Source organism: Heloderma suspectum, chromosome 1, assembly GCF_057233095.1.
Source record: "Heloderma suspectum isolate Gila_16-S chromosome 1, 16-S_ref, whole genome shotgun sequence".
NCBI classification, from domain to species: Eukaryota; Metazoa; Chordata; class Lepidosauria; order Squamata; family Helodermatidae; genus Heloderma; species Heloderma suspectum.
Window position 1 is genome coordinate 132,729,988 of NC_139458.1, and position 17,805 is coordinate 132,747,792.

The 17,805-nt window shown below is 46.7% G+C and overlaps 1 protein-coding gene across 5 annotated transcripts in view; it reads left to right on the forward strand.

Moving 5' to 3' along the window:
* The window catches only part of LOC146357898 (NACHT, LRR and PYD domains-containing protein 12-like), a 79,991-nt gene that overhangs the window by 25,785 nt on the left and 36,401 nt on the right, over positions 1-17,805 (forward strand). For all 5 annotated transcript variants that reach the window (XM_084840349.1, XM_084842628.1, XM_084841853.1 and 2 more), the window contains 2 exons: positions 9,442-9,522; positions 9,676-9,753. In XM_084840349.1, the coding sequence (XP_084696475.1) occupies positions 9,442-9,522; positions 9,676-9,753 (159 nt within the window). The remainder of the gene's footprint in view (positions 1-9,441; positions 9,523-9,675; positions 9,754-17,805) is intronic.

Here is a 17,805-nt window from a genome sequence, read left to right on the forward strand (position 1 = left end):
TGGGAGAGCCCACTACCTCCCTAGGAGCTTCGGCTATTGGGCGATATAGAAATGAAATAAATAAATAATAAATAAATAAATAGGTAATTGGTTCCATTGTTGTATTGCTGTAACAGTCAGGAAGTTTTTCCTGATGTTCAGCTGGAATCTGGCTTCCTGTAACTTCAGCCCATTATCCGTGTCCTGCACTCTGGGATGATTGAGAAGAGATCCTGGCCTTCCTCTCTGTGACAGCCTTTCAAGTACTTGAAAAGCACTATCCTATCTCCCCTCAGTCTTCCCTTCTCAAGGCTAAACATGCCCAGTTCTTTCAGTCTCTCTTCATAGGGCTTTGTTTCCAGTCCGCTGATCATCTTTGTCATATGCCTTCGAATGTCTGCCTTGGGAGTAAAGTCTTGACCTGGCACTGAAAAGATGACAGTATTGGTGTCAGGGGGGCCTTGCTGGGGAGAGCATTCCACAGTCAAGGGGGTACCTCTGAAAAGCCCCTCTCCCTTGTTGCCATCCTCTGAACCTCCCTCCTTTCTATCAGCAATGTTCCATGTGCCTGGGAAGTGAAACATGTGAAGACCTGGCAGGTCTGGCCTGAGGCAAAATAGCAAGTGAGCCCTCCCCGCTCCCCCCAGCCTCACGTCATGGTGCATAAGCCTGTCAAGTTATTTTGGCACTTGAGGCCAGCACAGCTGCTACATTCCTGATGCTAGAGCAGTAATAATATGTTTTTAAGAAGATTCCACACATGTGGAGAAGTTCACATTTTAAACTCACTTAGGGTGCAATCCTATGCATGTTTAGACAGAAAAAAGTCCTACAACTCTGAGCGTGCCCCAGCCAGCCATGCTCGCCAAGGGATTCTAGGAGTTGTAGGGCTTTTTTCTGTCTAAACATGAATAGGATTGGGCCTTTAACTCATCATGTCACACCAGCAGGACTACAGGACTAAAATAGGATTTCCTTCTACTGCCTTGATGGTGAGCATGCTTACTCAGGAGTAAGCACCATTTTGTTATAGGAAATATATATATTAATTAAAATGTAAAAATAAGTATCTGTCACCATGTACAGAGTTTTCCCATGGAAAACCTGCCTGGTTTGGTGTTGTGATTATTTGACTGGGACTGAAATGCAGTTATGCATGACTGGAGGAAAGGCACTCTGTATATGTTCAGGGGCACTAATCATTATGGTACTTATTATCATCTTTAAATATACGTAAGCTTCCCACAGTATCCTGCTATTCTATTTCTGCAATGCCTTCATCTGTATCCCCTTCTCCTGCCTTTTTTCCACCCTCCCTTTTTTCCAGGCTGAAATCCTAAGCACTTCAATAGAGTAAGTCAATAGGATTTACTCTGAGGTAAAACTCCTATTGATATCAGTGGGGTTTACTTCTGATTACTTAGGATTGTGCTGCAACTGTGTTTTGAGGTGACACCACACACACACTATGTTTGCCAAAAGAAGAGCTTGCTGGTAGCTACACTGTATTTGTTTGAAGGGGGGGGGGACACCCTAAAATAAGCAAACCTGAAGCTGGATGCAGAAAGGTGCTGCTGAATCCTCTTTAGCCAGGAGGGGCCTCCGGGCCTTGCAGTTCTCTCCCCCACCCCAATCCCAGCTGCTCTGGGAGAGGAGAGAGCAAGTTCATTTTAGCCTATCTTTTTCTCTCCCAATCCTGCTGGAGCCTAGATTCTTTTTTTTTTGGGGGGGGGGGTGACTGAGGAAAGAAGACACACAGCCCCCCCCCCCCGATCCTCACAGTAGCAGCAGGGGCCACAGGGCTGGTTGGGACAGGAGAGCAGCAGCTCAGTAGGGCATGTAAGGTTTCCCTCCTTGCTGTGGGTTACTCACTTTGTGGGAAGACCTTCACCAGTGGCTACCATAAGACCAGGAAGCAACGGGACTCCAGACTTCAACAGGAAACTTTATTAAGCTACAGCAGCAGAACAGCAACGAGCTGTTCACCATCTAGAAGCAACAAGAGATGGAACTATTCCAGCCACCCGGGGAGGGGAGTAGCTCCCAGGAATCGAATGTCTCTTAAGAGACAGGTCCTATATACCACAGGGGAGAGGGCCCCAATCTGCAGCTCCTGACACTCCCTTTATCAGGGAGGGAACCTGGGCCCCATCTACATGGCACCGCTTTCACCCTTCACCCCGTCGCAACTGCACAGCATTTCAGCTTCGACTTCGCTTCTGCTGGGATACACTTGCGATTTACTGCCGGCTTCCCCAGCAGACTCTGCCATGCCCTTTTTGTTTGATCACATTTGGCAGGATGTGCCCATAGACTTATACACAAAATAGAGCCATGAATCTTGCATATAAGCTTATGGACACATAGACTTATATGCAAGATTCACGGCTCTATTTGCATATAAGTCTATGGGCACATCCTGCCGATCGCTTTTTGTTTTTTTTTTAAGAACTGGCGATCGGCAGGGAGGAGGTGAATGGTTCTGGCCGGCAGGCGGCAAGATAAGTGGCCCCCAAGCCAGGCTCCCCCCCCCCCGAATTCTCGCGGAGCGGAGCCGCTCTGGAGGATTCCAGGGAGGGAGGAACGGATCACCTCCCCGCCCCCCGCCCCCGGATTCCCCACCAGAACCGACGGTGGGGAATCCGTACATTCCTAGACACTTCAGTGGCTGTTTTGTATTAAGGGGTTCTGTTGTGTCTGTCTGTCCCTCATTACATAAAAAATGGGTGTTCTGTGCTCCTTCATTTCCACGCCATCTGTTTGTCAGTTCCCCAGCCTGAGACTCTCGCAATGGTTCTCACTCACAACCAAAAGACATCTCTGAGGACCTCAGAAAAGCAGTTATTGCTGCTCATCAGTCTAGAAAGGGTTACAAAACCATTTCTAAGGATTTGCAATTACCAATCCACTGTCCAACAGGTAGTCTACAAATGGAGAAGGCCACAGTCACTCCACCCAGAAGCAGTTGTCCTACCAAAATCTCTCCAAGAACAAACCTGTGCTTCATCCAGGAAGTCGAAAAGAATCCCAGAGTAACATCTAAGGACCTGCAGGCCACTCTGGCCTTGGCTAATGTGATTGTTCATCACTCACCCATCAGAAAAAGACTGAACAAGAATGGTGTTCATGGGAGGATGGCCAGGAGGAAACAAAGAACACTGTTGCCCATCTGGAGTTCTGCCAAATGTCAGGCAAATAGATGCAGGGGGTTTTGTGCTTGGCACCTTTAAATTTAACTTTTAAAAAGATGACTGCCAGTAACGTTTCTATTTCTCAACGTAATTGGATTAAATGTGCAAGGATAGTTGCTTCTTATGAGGAGATCATGACTGCCAAATTTCAGATACATAGGTACAGAAGGCTTTTCGTACAAGAGTAGCCATCACAGTTTGGGGGTTTCTAAAAATGGATGTGCTTATCCCCTTATGTTCTTTGTGAACAATTGTTATGAAATTGGTATGCAACATAGAAGTGGCCCTAGGTAAGATACTGTCATGCCCCCTCTGGAAGACCCTACCTCAGAAGATGACCTGAAGCTGCTGCAGCCAGATGTCCCTGGGTATCATGCCCCCCACTGGATGTCATGCCCGACTGGAGCCCTCCTCCTCAGAGGAAGAGCTAGAGGCTCCAGAAGCCCAGAGCACCCCAGAACAATGACTGCAACCAGACTCACAGGAGCCTGAGCCAATGGCCATCCCTGTCAGGAGAAAGGGACTCTGTCTCTGAGGTAGAAGATGAGCAACTCTCTGACCCTCAGGAGCATCGTTGCCTGAAAGTGAGGGGCTCCTGTGTGAAGAAATGCTCGCCTCCAGAAAAGGTATCCTTGGGAGAAAGTGACTCCTCAGGTGTAGGGATGTGCAGATTCCCTACCTGCTGGTCTGGGTGGGAATCTGCCCTTGAGGGAGCCGATCCATCCCTCCCCCACCCCGGAATCTGTCCAGGCTGGCTCTGCGGCAATCCTGCAGAGCCAGCTGCTGGGTCCGCATCGCTGGCAATACGGCCAGCCGCCATTGCTGTGCCGTATCGTTGGGCTAACTCCGGATGCTAATAGCATCCACTATGCCATTTGCAGCCATAAAGCTGTTAGGTTAACCTAAATGCAGCTATTTACTGCTGCATTTAGGTTAATCTAAGAGCTTTACAGCTGCAAATGGCATCCACTACGCCATTTGCGTCCAGAGTCATCCCTCAGCCAGCGATATGGCATGGCAATGGCGGCTGTATCACCACCGATACGGAGCCAGTGGCCGGCTCCGCAGAATTGCTGTGGGAAGGATCCAGCCGAAGAGGATTCTGGTGGGAGGCAGAGGTAAGGGATCCTTTCTGCCACAGACTCTGGAGACTCGTTGGGGTCCATGGCAGAATTCTCCGCCATTCCTACCTGAATCTCACTGGATAACCACCTGTAGGCTTGAGTGTTTGTTGACTTCACTGCATTTAGCGTTTGCTACAGTCAAAGCAAGACACTGGGGGACAAGATGCTTCAGGGGATCCTGTGGCTGACCAAGAAGGTTCTGGGCCCTCAGGAGAGAAGGCTCCAGATCTTCCCTCAAAACATGGAAAGCTCTGCTTCTGAGTCAGGGGAAGATGCTGAGCCACCACCTAGCCCATGAGAATGCTGGTGCCTGAAGATACAGGCTGAGATCATCACCAGGCAAAGGAGTGTCCACGTGCAGAAAAGGCCTCCTTGGGAGCAAGGCCTTCCTCATGAGTAGGACTTCTCCAGAGGACCTGTAATGAACTGCAGCTGAGCCCTGGGTGGGGCTCATAAAGTTCTCGCAATATAAGCCTTCAGTATTAGTGTAGCCATTGCTGCAAACAATATCTTCTACTAGCTCAGGTGCCTTGTATCTTTGACCTTGCTGTGATTGAAGCTATTGACCTTGGACTCCTGCTTGACTTTGCTTCTTTAGACTGTGATTGTAGCTGCTTATCTGTGTTTGGACCTTGTCTGCTCCTAAGATCTCTGTCTTTGGTCTATCCCTCTTGCCTGGTAAAACTGTGCCTTTGCCCATTGCACATTTATTTATTTGCTTTTGGATTGTCCCTTAATTTAACCTAATGCTGAGCCTGACCCAGCCATAGCAGGACAGATATGTGCAAAATTTCAGAAAGATAGGAGCAGTGGTTTTGTGGAAAAGGAGCCTTTCATGTTGGAGGAGAGTGTCATTTTATTTCCCTCCATTTCATAGGTGTTTTTGGCCATTTGTATGAAAATGGCACATATCATAGAGTTGTACCTAGGCAAGAAACCTGGAAAATTTCATAATGATAGGTGCAGGGCCCAGGGAGTTATGATGGATGAAAAATAGTATAAGGCTTTTTGTTGTTGTTTTCTGCTCAATTGGCACCAAAGTCACAGAAAGTGCAGTAGGTTAGGGATAGATGATCATAGAATCGTAGAGTTGGAAGGGGCCTATATAGAAAACCAGAACAGCTACACTAGAAAACCATTTAAGGGAAGAACCCCAGTTGATATTATATGTGTAAATTTTTGCTAAGGTTGGGGCCCACCCGTCTATACTTGAAAAATTTCGGGTGGAAGCCAGGGGGCTTTCCTGTCTGCAAGGACAATATCAGATCCTTAATTTCTGCCATTGACATAAGTGGCCATTCAGGGACGTCGTTTGGGAAATGTGACTTGATATAGTCCTCTCCCCTACTATCTGTAAAGTAATGCAAGACCAGGTCTCTAGCCGATCTTAGGGCTCCTTGAAAAATCCTATCACTGTGTCCCCAGGGCATGAACCTCCAAAATTAACACTTTTTTCAATAAGTGCCAAATTCAATTTGTTCCAGTCATTTGTCTGGAAATCACTTTTTCCACAGTCTAGCAACATTTTTTTTATACTCCAAGTGATAGAGTAAAACAGGGTTGGGGCATGTTTTTTGGCTCGAGGGCCGAATAGGCTCCAGGCAATCCCATCGATGGCCACATGCCCAAAGTGGGTGGGGTCGCTGACACTGTTGGCGTGCAGTTTCTGATGTGTTTACCCAGAGAGATGCACGCATGCACACCACTCACACCTTGCTGACTCCCACTTTTTTAACTTTTTCTTTTTTTAACAACAAAGTGGCCTTCTCCACCTAAATTAGTCTACTGGAATGAATGAAGAGTACAAGTTGTGCTGAATAATGCATGGTTCTGTTGGAAGGATAAAATATATACAAGTGCAGCTGAATTTTGCTACCTGCTATCAGATTTTTCACATTAACCATCCATCTCCTCTTTCTCAATGGAAATGGCATGAATCTTGTGTGTTTTTTGCTCCCATTTTAGCACATTCTTGGGCAGTGCTAATCAAACTTCCATGCATACTTTCCACACAGCTCTCTCTTTAACGAACCATCTGTATCTTCCACAAATCCTTTTCCACAGTTAGTTAGCAAAACAAAACCCAAGACACCATCAGTCCATTGTACTTTTCTATGAGTGTGAGGTTGATTAAAAGAAACTACTTTTTAAACTAAGAAATGTTACTGCCTCAAGTTCAGGAATGTTATGCTTGAGCTTAAGAAGAAGCCTGTCCAAGTACTTCTTGTGGTCCAACTCATTACTTATGAACACTTATTCCTGTCCATTTTAACCCATCTGGATATGCGCTTTGAAAACAAGCACTGCTGATTTGACCACTGTGCACTGTATGCTTCACATTGATGTTTGATGCTGAGGTTTTATACAAAATCCAACTGCACATAACTCTGTTGGATGGTAGCACTCTTCTCTTCCTCCTCCAAAAATCACTGTGTTGATGCTGAACATAGGTATATTTCAAGAACTATCTGAGCTGATCATGTAGCATTTGGTGACCGACTGCTACATCTCTTGAAACGTGACCATTGTTTGGTTTACAGTTACTCACTGGGACTGGTTCATGTGTGTTGACTATAAGTCAAGTAAGTTATATTCTGCAATATAGTCAGCGACTGGGCCGATCAGTGGCCTTCTAGCCAAGGAGTGGCCTTTCCTGTGGCTGTCTTCAGTTGTCGTGTTTTTCCTGCTAGGGCTTCTTAATATTTCTGCTAACCCTATTCAGAACTATTTATATACTCATCCCATTCCATTTGTTCATTCCTGCCTGCACAGAACAATAGCTTCCACATATACATCACATTATATCAACACACATTCACACTCCGAGAACCATATAGAAATGCAAGGCTATTATGCTACACAAAGAACTACAAGGTATACTTAAAAGTAGGCCTACTGGATATGGTCTTGTGATTGGTGGTCAAAATATGTGATACTGGCCACTTCTTATTGGACTGGGCATGGAGCAAGTTCAAGCCAAACAGGAATCAGATTGCATTACCGAGGCTGCAGTAGGGATGGCAGAGAATTCTGCCACGGATTCCAGTGAGGTTGGATTCTTTAGAATCTGGCCCCCCGGAATCCGTGGCAGAACGGCCTCCTGCCCCCCCCTGCGGAATCCCCCAGGACGGCACTTACCTGGGGCAGATGTGGTGGATTCGTTGGCGGCGGCTGGTCTGCTGCGGCCGCCATTGCCGTCCTTGCAGCTGTGATAGGCTACGTAAGAATTTACATAGCCTATCATGGCTAACCCGCCCCCCAAAATGAAAAAACCCAGTGTACGCAAATGGCGGCGGCTACGGTGGTCGCCATTTGTGTTCCCTATTTTTTGCCATTCTAGCCTACATAAATATTTACGTAGGCTATTACAGTGAAAAAAAAGGAACGCAAATAGCGCCCATTACGCTATTTGCATTCCCCTTTTTTTCGCCATAATAGCCTACGTAAATATGTACATAGGCTAGAACGGCGAAAAATAAGGAACGCAAATGGTGGCCGCCGTAGCTGCTGCCATTTGCGTATGCTGTTTTTTTTGGGGGGGGGGTTAGCTGTGATAGGCTACGTAAATTCTTATGTAGCCTATCACGGCAGCCTGGCTGGATGCAAATGGCGGCCGCACCAGCCCGTCTACGGCCAGAAATCCGGCTGCAGATGGCCCTAGCCAGCTGCTCTGTGGAGCTGGTCGGGCAGGATTCCAGGGGGGAGGACTGGATCGCCTCCCCCCCACCGCGAATCACATCCGCAAACAGGTGAGTTTCGTACATCCCTAGGCTATTCTGTCACTATGAAAAAGATGATTCTATCACCATGCATTGGGGGGAGATGTTTAAAAAGAAGAATAAATGCGAGTATTGCAAAGTTGTAGTCCTGTGCACATTTGTCTAAGAGAGATATGGGCAACGTATTTCCCTTCTGTGTCACTGCTGGGGCCCCACCACCCTGAATTTGCTGCAGCAGTGGGAAGGGCAAAAGCATACTGGTGTTTTGTTGCTGAAATCCGGTGGTGTAGCAGCCGTGGTGGCAGAAATGAATGAAGCTGAATGGCCTTTTTTTGGTCACTGCTGCCACCATACCACTGAATTTTCATGACAATGTGCCAATTTTCCTGTTCCAGCTGCTGTGTTGCCAAATGTTGACAGTGAATTTGGCAGTGTGGCGCATGGGCAGGGGTGGAAGACTTGCAACTATGGATGCATACAATCAATTTCCACCCCTGCACAGAGAGGAGTGCTGAATTCAGCAACTGCAGTACTGCCAATTAACTTGCCTACAATGCTCCCGGGCTCTGTCCTCACGTAGTGATCCTACGCCGGAGCCCAGGAGCATGGTGGGGAAATTAAGATGGCAGCGGCTATAGCCACCAGACAGATTGCTGCTCCTGTGTCGGCACTGGCTGGCAGGCAGCACCACAAAAGGCCTTGGCTGTCTGGAGCTGCCACTCGTTTTGTCAATGCTGATTGTTCCCACCACTTGTCCACGCCACTTCTCTCCCTCACTGCCCAGTAAGCTTGACCAGAGGGAATTGTCCACTTGTTGGAAAGCACTTTGCCTGAGTACTAGTCCATGTTTCGCCACCACCAGGCTTCGCTGCTCTCAGGCTTTCCCTATTAAGTCCCTCCAGGCGCAGCAAAGCTGAGTCAGATGCATCCCCTTCGCTTCTCTGTTGGAGAAGTGAGAAAACGCTGCTGGCTGTCCCCGGATTCGACCACCCTGAGTCCTTCCCCCATTGTGGGAAGGAAGTGAGGTGGGTGAAGCTGAGCCAGCTGTATCCCCTCTGCAGCAGAGAGGGCAGGGTTGGCTCTGCCCTGACTTGGCTGCATATTGGCCTTCCCGGTCAGGCAAGCCCCGTGGCAGTGAAGCAACAGCACTGGGGAATCGATGCTGGGTATTCCTCTCCCCTCATCCTCTGCACCCCCCCCTAATTAGGGGTAGGGTGGGGCTTGCAGGACAGAGGGGACAGGGCCGGTGGAAGGCAAGCAAGCCTCTGCAGGCCGGCTACAAGCCAGATTAGGCCCACGGGCTGGAGGTTCTACACCCCTGTTGTAGTATAATTCATGGTTAAGATACAAGTATGTAGTCCACAATGCTATTTCATTCTCATAATAATGGAACTGCTGATGCTACAAAATTATTTCCTCCTCTTTTAGAGAACAGCCTCTGGGAGGAAAACATCTGGAACAGTTCCACGACGTAATTATGTGTTTTAACAGGAATGAAAGAAAACTGTGGTAAGAAACTGCTTGCATTTTACTGAATACCTTTAGTGCTATAGCGGCTGAGGTATTTCTGTTAAAATAAGTATGTAATCCACAATGCTATTTCACTCTAATAAGGAATAAAGGAACTAGTGATGCCATGCAATTTATTTCCTCCTCCTTTAGTGAACAACAACTGGAAAAAAGAAATCTGGAACAACTCTGCAAAGCAATGAAGTCTGTAAGGAACTTAAGGAAACTGGAGTAAGAAACTGCTTGCATTTTACTGAATACTTTTAGTACTATAGCTCAGGTATTTCTATAAAGATAGCTGTACAGTCCTTCTAAGACCCATGAGCACTACAATTCTAACACATTTTTACCTTGTTCCAGTTCCTGGATAAAGGAATAGAGTTGGGAACTGTGCAGGTGGGTGGAGCTGCATTTCCCTGATTATGACATATTTTTGTCACTTTTTGTCATTGCCTCCACTTCCCTACACAATATTAAGCTGTCCAGGCAGGGCAGGATCCAAGCTGATGTTTCCAAGCACTCTTCAAGGGTAGCACTGTGTAGAGCGTATTGTACAAGTCCAGACATGATGTAAAAGCACTTCTGGCCCAGCTGTCACCTGGCATCCTAGGTCAAGGCCAGGTTCAGAAGTACTCCCAAACTACACACCTGTGATTTCAAGAGGAATGCTGTCCCATCCAGTACAGATTGACTCCTTAGTCCCAGATCTGTTTTACCGACCAGGAGCACCTGTCTTCTCAGGATTATGTTTCAATTTATTAATCCCCATCCAGTCTAGTTACTCCAATTCAGAACTTCAACAGTGTCCCTAGAATGTGACAGAAAGGAGAGAGAGACTTGTATGTCATCTGCACTTTCATGACACTGCACTCCAGATCCTTGGACGATCTCTCCTAGCAGTTTCATATACATGTTGAAAATTATGGGGGACAGACTAGAATCCTGTGGACCTTCATAAACCAGTGGCCAAGGAGTCAAACAGGCTTCCCCCCAGCACCACCTTCTGAAAATGCCTCTCCAAGAAAGACTAAAACCAGAGTCAACCCTATCATTAGGCAGGCTGAGGCATCTGCCTCAGGCTGCAGGTGCTGGGTGGCAGCTCCCCACTATTTCCCCTGAGTCCCCTAAGTGCACTGAAGGAAGCCTTCTGTCACCGGTATTGAAGAAAGAATCAGCTGATAGTTTGGATTCTCTATATGGAATATGGGGAAGGGTGGTGGGAAAAGCAGTGTCTTAGGGGGTGTCTCCATGAGCGATTTACTCCAAGCTGGCTGCGTTTGGAGGTCGTTAGGGATATATGGTGTCATGGCCATCCAGCAGCCACCCCGGAGCTTATCAGGAAAAACTGGATTTCCTGAGACTGGTAAAATCCAATTCTTTTCCTTCAGTTGGGTTCTCCCTGGTATAGTTGCTGTGTGCCCCAACCCCCACATTTACCTTGGGTATGCTAGGCCTGCCTAGGGGCGTGCCTTCCACCATGACCCCAGGCAAGGGGTGTTTCCTCTCCCTGTGTTTCCCCTCCTTGTGTTTCCCAGCACAAACCAATTAATGTCTACTCAGAAGTAACTCCCATTGTGGTCAATGAGGCTTGTCCCCTGAATGCGCACATCACAATTTACAGAGATTCCCCCCCCCCTTGAAATAGCACATTTTAAAGCACTAATTCCCTAAAGGCTGTAAAGTGTGATCTTGATGCTGCAATTCTCCGTTGTTTGGTTTATTGCCATTCAGATGTAACTACTTCCACCTTCAGTCATTCAGTCCTGCACAGCATCAGGTTAGAAAGGGGGCTGGTTTCCCATCCCTTTGTTTCCTGTCCCAGCTTTTCCCAGCACAAACATAAGTGTGTCTACTCAGAAGTAACTCCCATTGTGGTCAATGAGGCTTGTTTCCAAAATGTGCACTCCCAAAGTTACTAAGATTCCCATGAATCGAAATAACACATTTAGGAGCCTTAATGTTAAAACTTCAAAGCTTCGATTGATCGCAATATGGCAGGGAGAATGCTGTGTTCTTTGTTGCTTTAAGGAAGGAAGTAATACGGGAGGGGGCAGAGAGAGAGAGAAGGAAAGTGATTTTATCAAAGGAGAAAGCGGGGAGAACCTGGATGCGGGGGAGCCTCTCTTATTGATTGAGCAGCCCCTGCCAGTCAGATGACATCAACTCCAACCCCCACCCCACCCCACCCAGAAGTATGTTCTATGTAGGGGTGGACGAAAGTCCCTTACCTGTCCTCGAAGGACGTTCGCGGTGGGGGGGAGGCGCTTCGCTGCTCCCCCCGCGAAGTTCAGGCCGGGGGGGAGGCTTCCCGCCTAGCCCCGGCCGAAATTCAGGCCGGGTGGGAGGCTTCCCGCCTTGCCCCGGCCGAAATTCAGGCCGGGGAGGAGGCTTCCCGCCTCGCCCGGCTGCGAACGCGAAAGTTAAAAAAAAAAAAAACGCCCCCTGATAGGCTACGTGACGATTAACGTAGCCTATCACAGCTAGATCTGCAAAGTCAGCCGTGATAGGCTACGTCAATCGTCACGTAGCCTATCACGGGTGACTTTAAAAAAAAAAAAAGCACGTACGCTAATGGCGGCCCCCATAGGGAGCCGCCATTCGCGTTCCTTATTTAGTCGCTGTAGTCTACGTAAATGTTTACGTAGACTACGGTGAAAATAAGGGCAACGCAAATAGCGTTGCCCTTATTTTCGCCATAGTCTACGTAAATCTTTACGTAGACTACAGCGACCAAATAAGGAATGGGAATGGCGGCTCCCTATGGGGGCCATTATCCGTACGCACTTTTTTTTTTTTAAAGTCACCCGTGATAGGCTACGTGACGATTGACGTAGCCTATCACGGCTGACTTTGCAGATCTAGCCGTGATAGGCTACGTTAATCGTCACGTAGCCTATCAGGGGGCGGTTTTTTTTTCCTTTTATTGTAATGGCGGTGGCGGCAGCCGGTCAAAAGACCGGCTGCCACTCCCGCCCCGCTCGAACACCCGCCGAATCGCCGGCTGGACCCGCCGCCGGGAGGGACATTCGGCGAAGGTAAGTCCCGTCCCGGGGTGGGGGTGGGGGGGTGTTTGGAGGATTTCTCCCCAAAACTTGTTCGGGGGGCCGAACACGTTGGCGCTCAGCCCCCCGAAGTTTTGGGGAGAAATTCTCCGCCAACCCTAGTTCTATGAAGCAACTTATACTGGTACAGTGCACTCATTTGTGGAGCCCTGCACAGAGTGAAACGCACCAAAATCTGGGTAATCTTCCATTCGCTTCTCCTTCCGTTATCATGGATAAACCCCCTTGGACCATCCCTGACTGGAACCACTGTAAAGTTGAGGCTCCAAGCCCCATCTCAGCCAAATATTCGTGTTCCCCAGCAACTGGTATTCAGAGGCAAATTGCCTCTGATCCTGGAAGCAGCATATATAGCCATTGTGACTAGTTGCTACTGATAGACCTTATCCTCCACGACTTTGTCTAATTTCCTTTTAAAACCATCTAGGGGTGCAATCCTACACATGTTTAGACAGAAAAATGTACTACAACTCCCAGCATTCCCCAGCTAGCATGGCTGGTTAGGGAATTCTGGGAGTTGTAGGACTTTTTTTCTGTCTAAACATGCATAGGATTGCATCCTACACTGGTGACCATCACCACATCCTGTGGAAGCAACTTACTGTGTTGTGAAAGAAATAAAAAATTATTGATGGTTTTCCTCTTAACCACTGCACCAGTTTATGAGAGGCTCCCACTCCCTGTCTGTTAAAATTTGACTTTGGGCTAAGAGAGATGTGGTTGTCTTGCGGCTAGGAAGCCTGAAACACATGGACAACAACTTAACATAGGGCAGGATATTTTTTATTTAAGAAAGTAACATACACAGAGACCTTTCATGCTTAATACAGACATAGAAAGAAAATAGAGTTACAAAATTCTGCTGGCAGAAGGCCCTGTCCCCTCTCCAAGACCCTCCCTTAAACAGAGCAAGAGAGATACCCCAAGAATCTGGACTGGAGGTAGTGCCCCACCCATAGTGAAAAGCCTCCATATATACTTTATTTCTATGCCAGGTACTATGTGCATTGCCATAAATGGAAACTATTATGTTTTAAGCTAGCTGATTGATTATAAAGCAGTGGTCTAGACTCCCCAGAGACCCTTCCTGCATTTTTTTAACTTATCTTTTTTACTTGCATCTTCTGCTGATGGTTGTTTATTCCAAGGTTCTACAGCAAGTCTCCAAATTTCTCAACTGTCTCCTTGAAGCTGTACCCTGCAGGTTTTTTTGTCCTGTATTGCTATTATTATTATTTAGTATTTAAAATATTTCTTGGACGCCCCTCAGGGCAACATACAACAATAAAACACATAATTAAAACTCATATGGTATTAAAAGCAACAAAAAGAGCATTAGAAACAGCAACGACAGCAAAAATGTCAGGGGAAGGACAAGGTAAAATAGTATGTCTTCAGGGCCTTCTTAAAAGCCTGCAATGATGGGGCCTGACAGACCTATGTCTGTCAAGCAACCTATTCCAGGGGTGTGGGGCCTCTGCAGAAAAGACTCTGCATCGTGTGGTCACCCATCTAACTGCTGTCACAGGTGGGCAACTGAGAAGGACATCTCTTGCCAATCCTAAAGTGTGACAATTGTCCCTATAGAGCAAGAACCACAGACAGTTCTCATCAACCTCTTTACAGTATTTTCCTAGGTCACAGTGACCTTGCTTGCTGCCAGTAATAGGCCAAGAGTAACACTCTGATTCTTGCTGAAAGACTAGGACTAAAAGCAATAACTTTGGTTCTTTTAAGCTATCACTCCTAAAGCTATTGGGCCTCTTTGGTAGGTCCATACAACTGATGCCTAAATTAAGCTTTTTTTGCATTGCATTTTCAATTCTTTCTAGTATTACTTCCTTTTCTGTTCTGCATCTCCTCCCATTCAGCTTCATTGGATGAACCCAAGTATTAGGAGAAAGGGAGAAAAACTTGCCTCTATCCCCTTTCTCTAAACAGTGCATAATGTTATGAAATAGATCCAGATAATTCACAGCATCAAGGGACCCCCCACCCCACCCTCTGGAACTGAGGGGCCACCACATGCTCAAGCACCTTATCCAGACACAGAATATTAGTGACTGAGTAGAAATTATCCTGTACACTGTGGTCAAAATAAGACCTTTTCATTAATGTTCTGCCTCCTTTAAACTTGATTCCACCTTGATGCAAAGAGGCACTTACCTTCATGCCACCCACATTTGTGGCATGAAGGTAAGTGTACACAATTACAGTATATCAAGTCCAAACTAGATAAGTATATGTTTCCTATGACTCTGGTAGCAGTGTTATTAGGCTTCATGGATGAGGATCATATCCCAAGTATACCCAAAGGCCATTTACTAATGGCAGCATATTGCTGGAAATGTAGCTACATACCCTCTGTTTTTCACTCCATCACACCCAGAGGAAAAGGAAGTGCCTGCACTGCTGAGCTATACAGGAGGCCAGACATGCCTCTTGCTCTGTGGTTTGACAGGCCCGAGAAGCCATTCTCCAAACCTGTTGCTGACATTGTGGCTCTGTTACAATAACATTTTGCACCTTAACACCTGGAGATTGCAGAGAGGTTTAGATTTCACAAGCTTAACCAGCAGGAAAGTGAAACAGTTAAGGCTTATGGAGCTGCACTCCGAAGACTGGCAGAACGGTTCAATCTTGGAGACGCCCTACAAATGGCTCTGAGTGACCAAAGGATCTGTGGTCTCGGAGCTGAAACTATTCAGAAACGCCTCCTGACCCAATCCACTGCAACCATTACAAAGGCCATGGAAATAGCTACTTCCATGGAAGCTACTACCTGCAAGTCACAGGAATTTCATGCTACAGGCAGGTGAAAACCCCACCCTCAAGTTATATTATTCTCCAAGGCAAAGCAAAACAGAGTCAAAAGAAAGATGCAGTCACTGTGGTAAGGCAGGACATCCATTAATGGGCTGCCATCTCCAAAATATGACTTGCTGGCAGTGTGGAAAAAAGGGACACAGACAAACTGTGTGTAGTTCTGCCACACAGAATAGAAGGAAAAGTGATAAAAAGGAAACGCTGGAAGGGCACCATAGAGTACGTGCAGTAGAAACAGATGCAGGCAATAGTGAGCAGGACTTAGCTACATTAAGTACTGCTTGTGTACAAGTGTCTTGTATAACAGATGGAGCTTCAAAAAAACACCCACCACAGAAGGGGAAATGCTCTGTTTGTTCCCCCTTCCTGGCTTTCCCAGCACAAACATATGTGTGTCTACTCAGAAGTAACTCCCATTGTGGTCAAGGCTTGTTCCTGAAATGCGCACTCCCAAAGTTACTGAGATTCCCATGAATCAATATAATGCATTTAGAGAGCCTTAATATCAAAGCTTCGAAGCTTCAGAGCTTCAATTAATTGCAACACTGCAGGAGAACCCCGTCTTCTTTGTTACTTAATGCAGGCGGGGTGGGGGGGAGAGAAGGAGAGTGATTTTTGTGAAGACATAGGAGGAAACCTCCTGGGATTTTATTGAAGGCGAGAGAGGGGGAGAGCCTGGATGGGGGGGGGGGAGCCTCTCTTATTGGTTGAGCAGCCCCTGCCAGTCAGAAGATGTTCACTCCAATCTCCCACCCCATCCAGAAGTATCTTCTATGGAGCGACTTATGCTGGTGCTGTGCACTCACTGGTGGAGCCCGGCCTGGACACAAATGCACCAAAGCCGATCCCTTGAAAAAATCCGAGTAATCCTCCATTTGCTTCTCCTTCCATTGTCATGGAGAAATGCCCCAATCAGCATGGACTGTGAATCCATTTACACAGCTAACTGGTAAGCAGTTAGCTAGACCCACTGAAGAATTTGAGCAACTTCTGTGTTTTTTTTTAAAAGAGACAATTAAAATCAAAATGGCTGCTCTTGGACATATCCTGGGATTCTTATGCAGAACGGCTTTCATTCTGTCTTGAAGCAAATAAGATCGCCAATGCTGAACAAAAGCGAGCTGTGCTCTTAATTGGTTGTGGGGCCACAGACATTTGCCCCAATAAGATCCCTCACTGCTCCTGCCTCACCCAAAACTAAGACATTTGATGACATTTTAGGATTATTGAACATACATTTCTCACAAAATCCTTCAGTTATTGTGGAGAGGTTTAAATTTCACAAATAAAAGGAGCAACATGGAGAGGGCATTGCCACTTATACTGCAGAACTGCATCATCTTTCTCAACACTGCAACTTTGGGGATTTTCTAGAGGACATGTTGAGGGATCGCCTTGTCTGTGGGGTTTATGATGAAGCAGTACAACAACACCTCCTGTCCGAGCCAAACTTGTCATTGCAATGGCTCAAGAAAAGGCATTAGCCAGTGAGAATACATCGCTATATGTCACAAAACTCAAGATAGATGCAGATGATGTAAATGCCAGCTGGAGAAAGCAGGCTGAGAATTCTGGGCAGCAAGGTCAACAGAACCCAAGAAATTCACCCTCCATAAAAACTGCAGATAGCCCCTGGCTTATCTATTCCTGCTCAGGCTGTGGAGGACCACATCAGCACTCTCTGTGCAGATTGAAGGATGCTGAGTACACGTTTTTCAAGAAGAAGGTCACCATGAGCGAGTCTGCTGTTCAAAATCTGTCAGAAACTCAACAGCTATATCACATTCAGAAGGTCTGTGGCAAGGGACCTCATGTTTCTGTGTTGTATGCAGCAGTATTAATCAATGGCTGGAAGTGCAAATTGGAAGTGGATTCAGTGTCTGGGGTATCCGTAATTAACAGACACCTTTAAGTACATATTTTCTGGGATCCTTGCTCCAAAGTTGTCAAGTCCATCATGCATTCTGCATGATTACTATGCAAAGAAGGTCGATATCATTGGAAGCTGCACTGTAGAAGTACAGTATGGCTCTTTCCAAGGGAAGCTTCCACTTATAATTGTGGAGGGGCAGAGGAAAAACCTCTTGGGGAGAAACTGGTTCTCAACAATAGGGATTAGCATTCAAGGAATTCATGCCCTTACTACAGTTTGGTTTGCAGCAATTGTTAATAAATTTCCAAGGATATTTTCTGAAGAATTGAGAGAATACAAAGGGAAGCTTTCATTGTCACTCCATCTGGATCCATCTGTTGCACCAATTTGCATGAAAGTTAGGAATGTGCCTTTTGCATTGCGTGGAAAAATTGAAGAAAAGCTTGAGCATCTCATCAAGCAAGGTGTGCTAGAACCAGTTTCACAGACCCAGAGGGCTACACCCATTGTGCCGGTATTAAA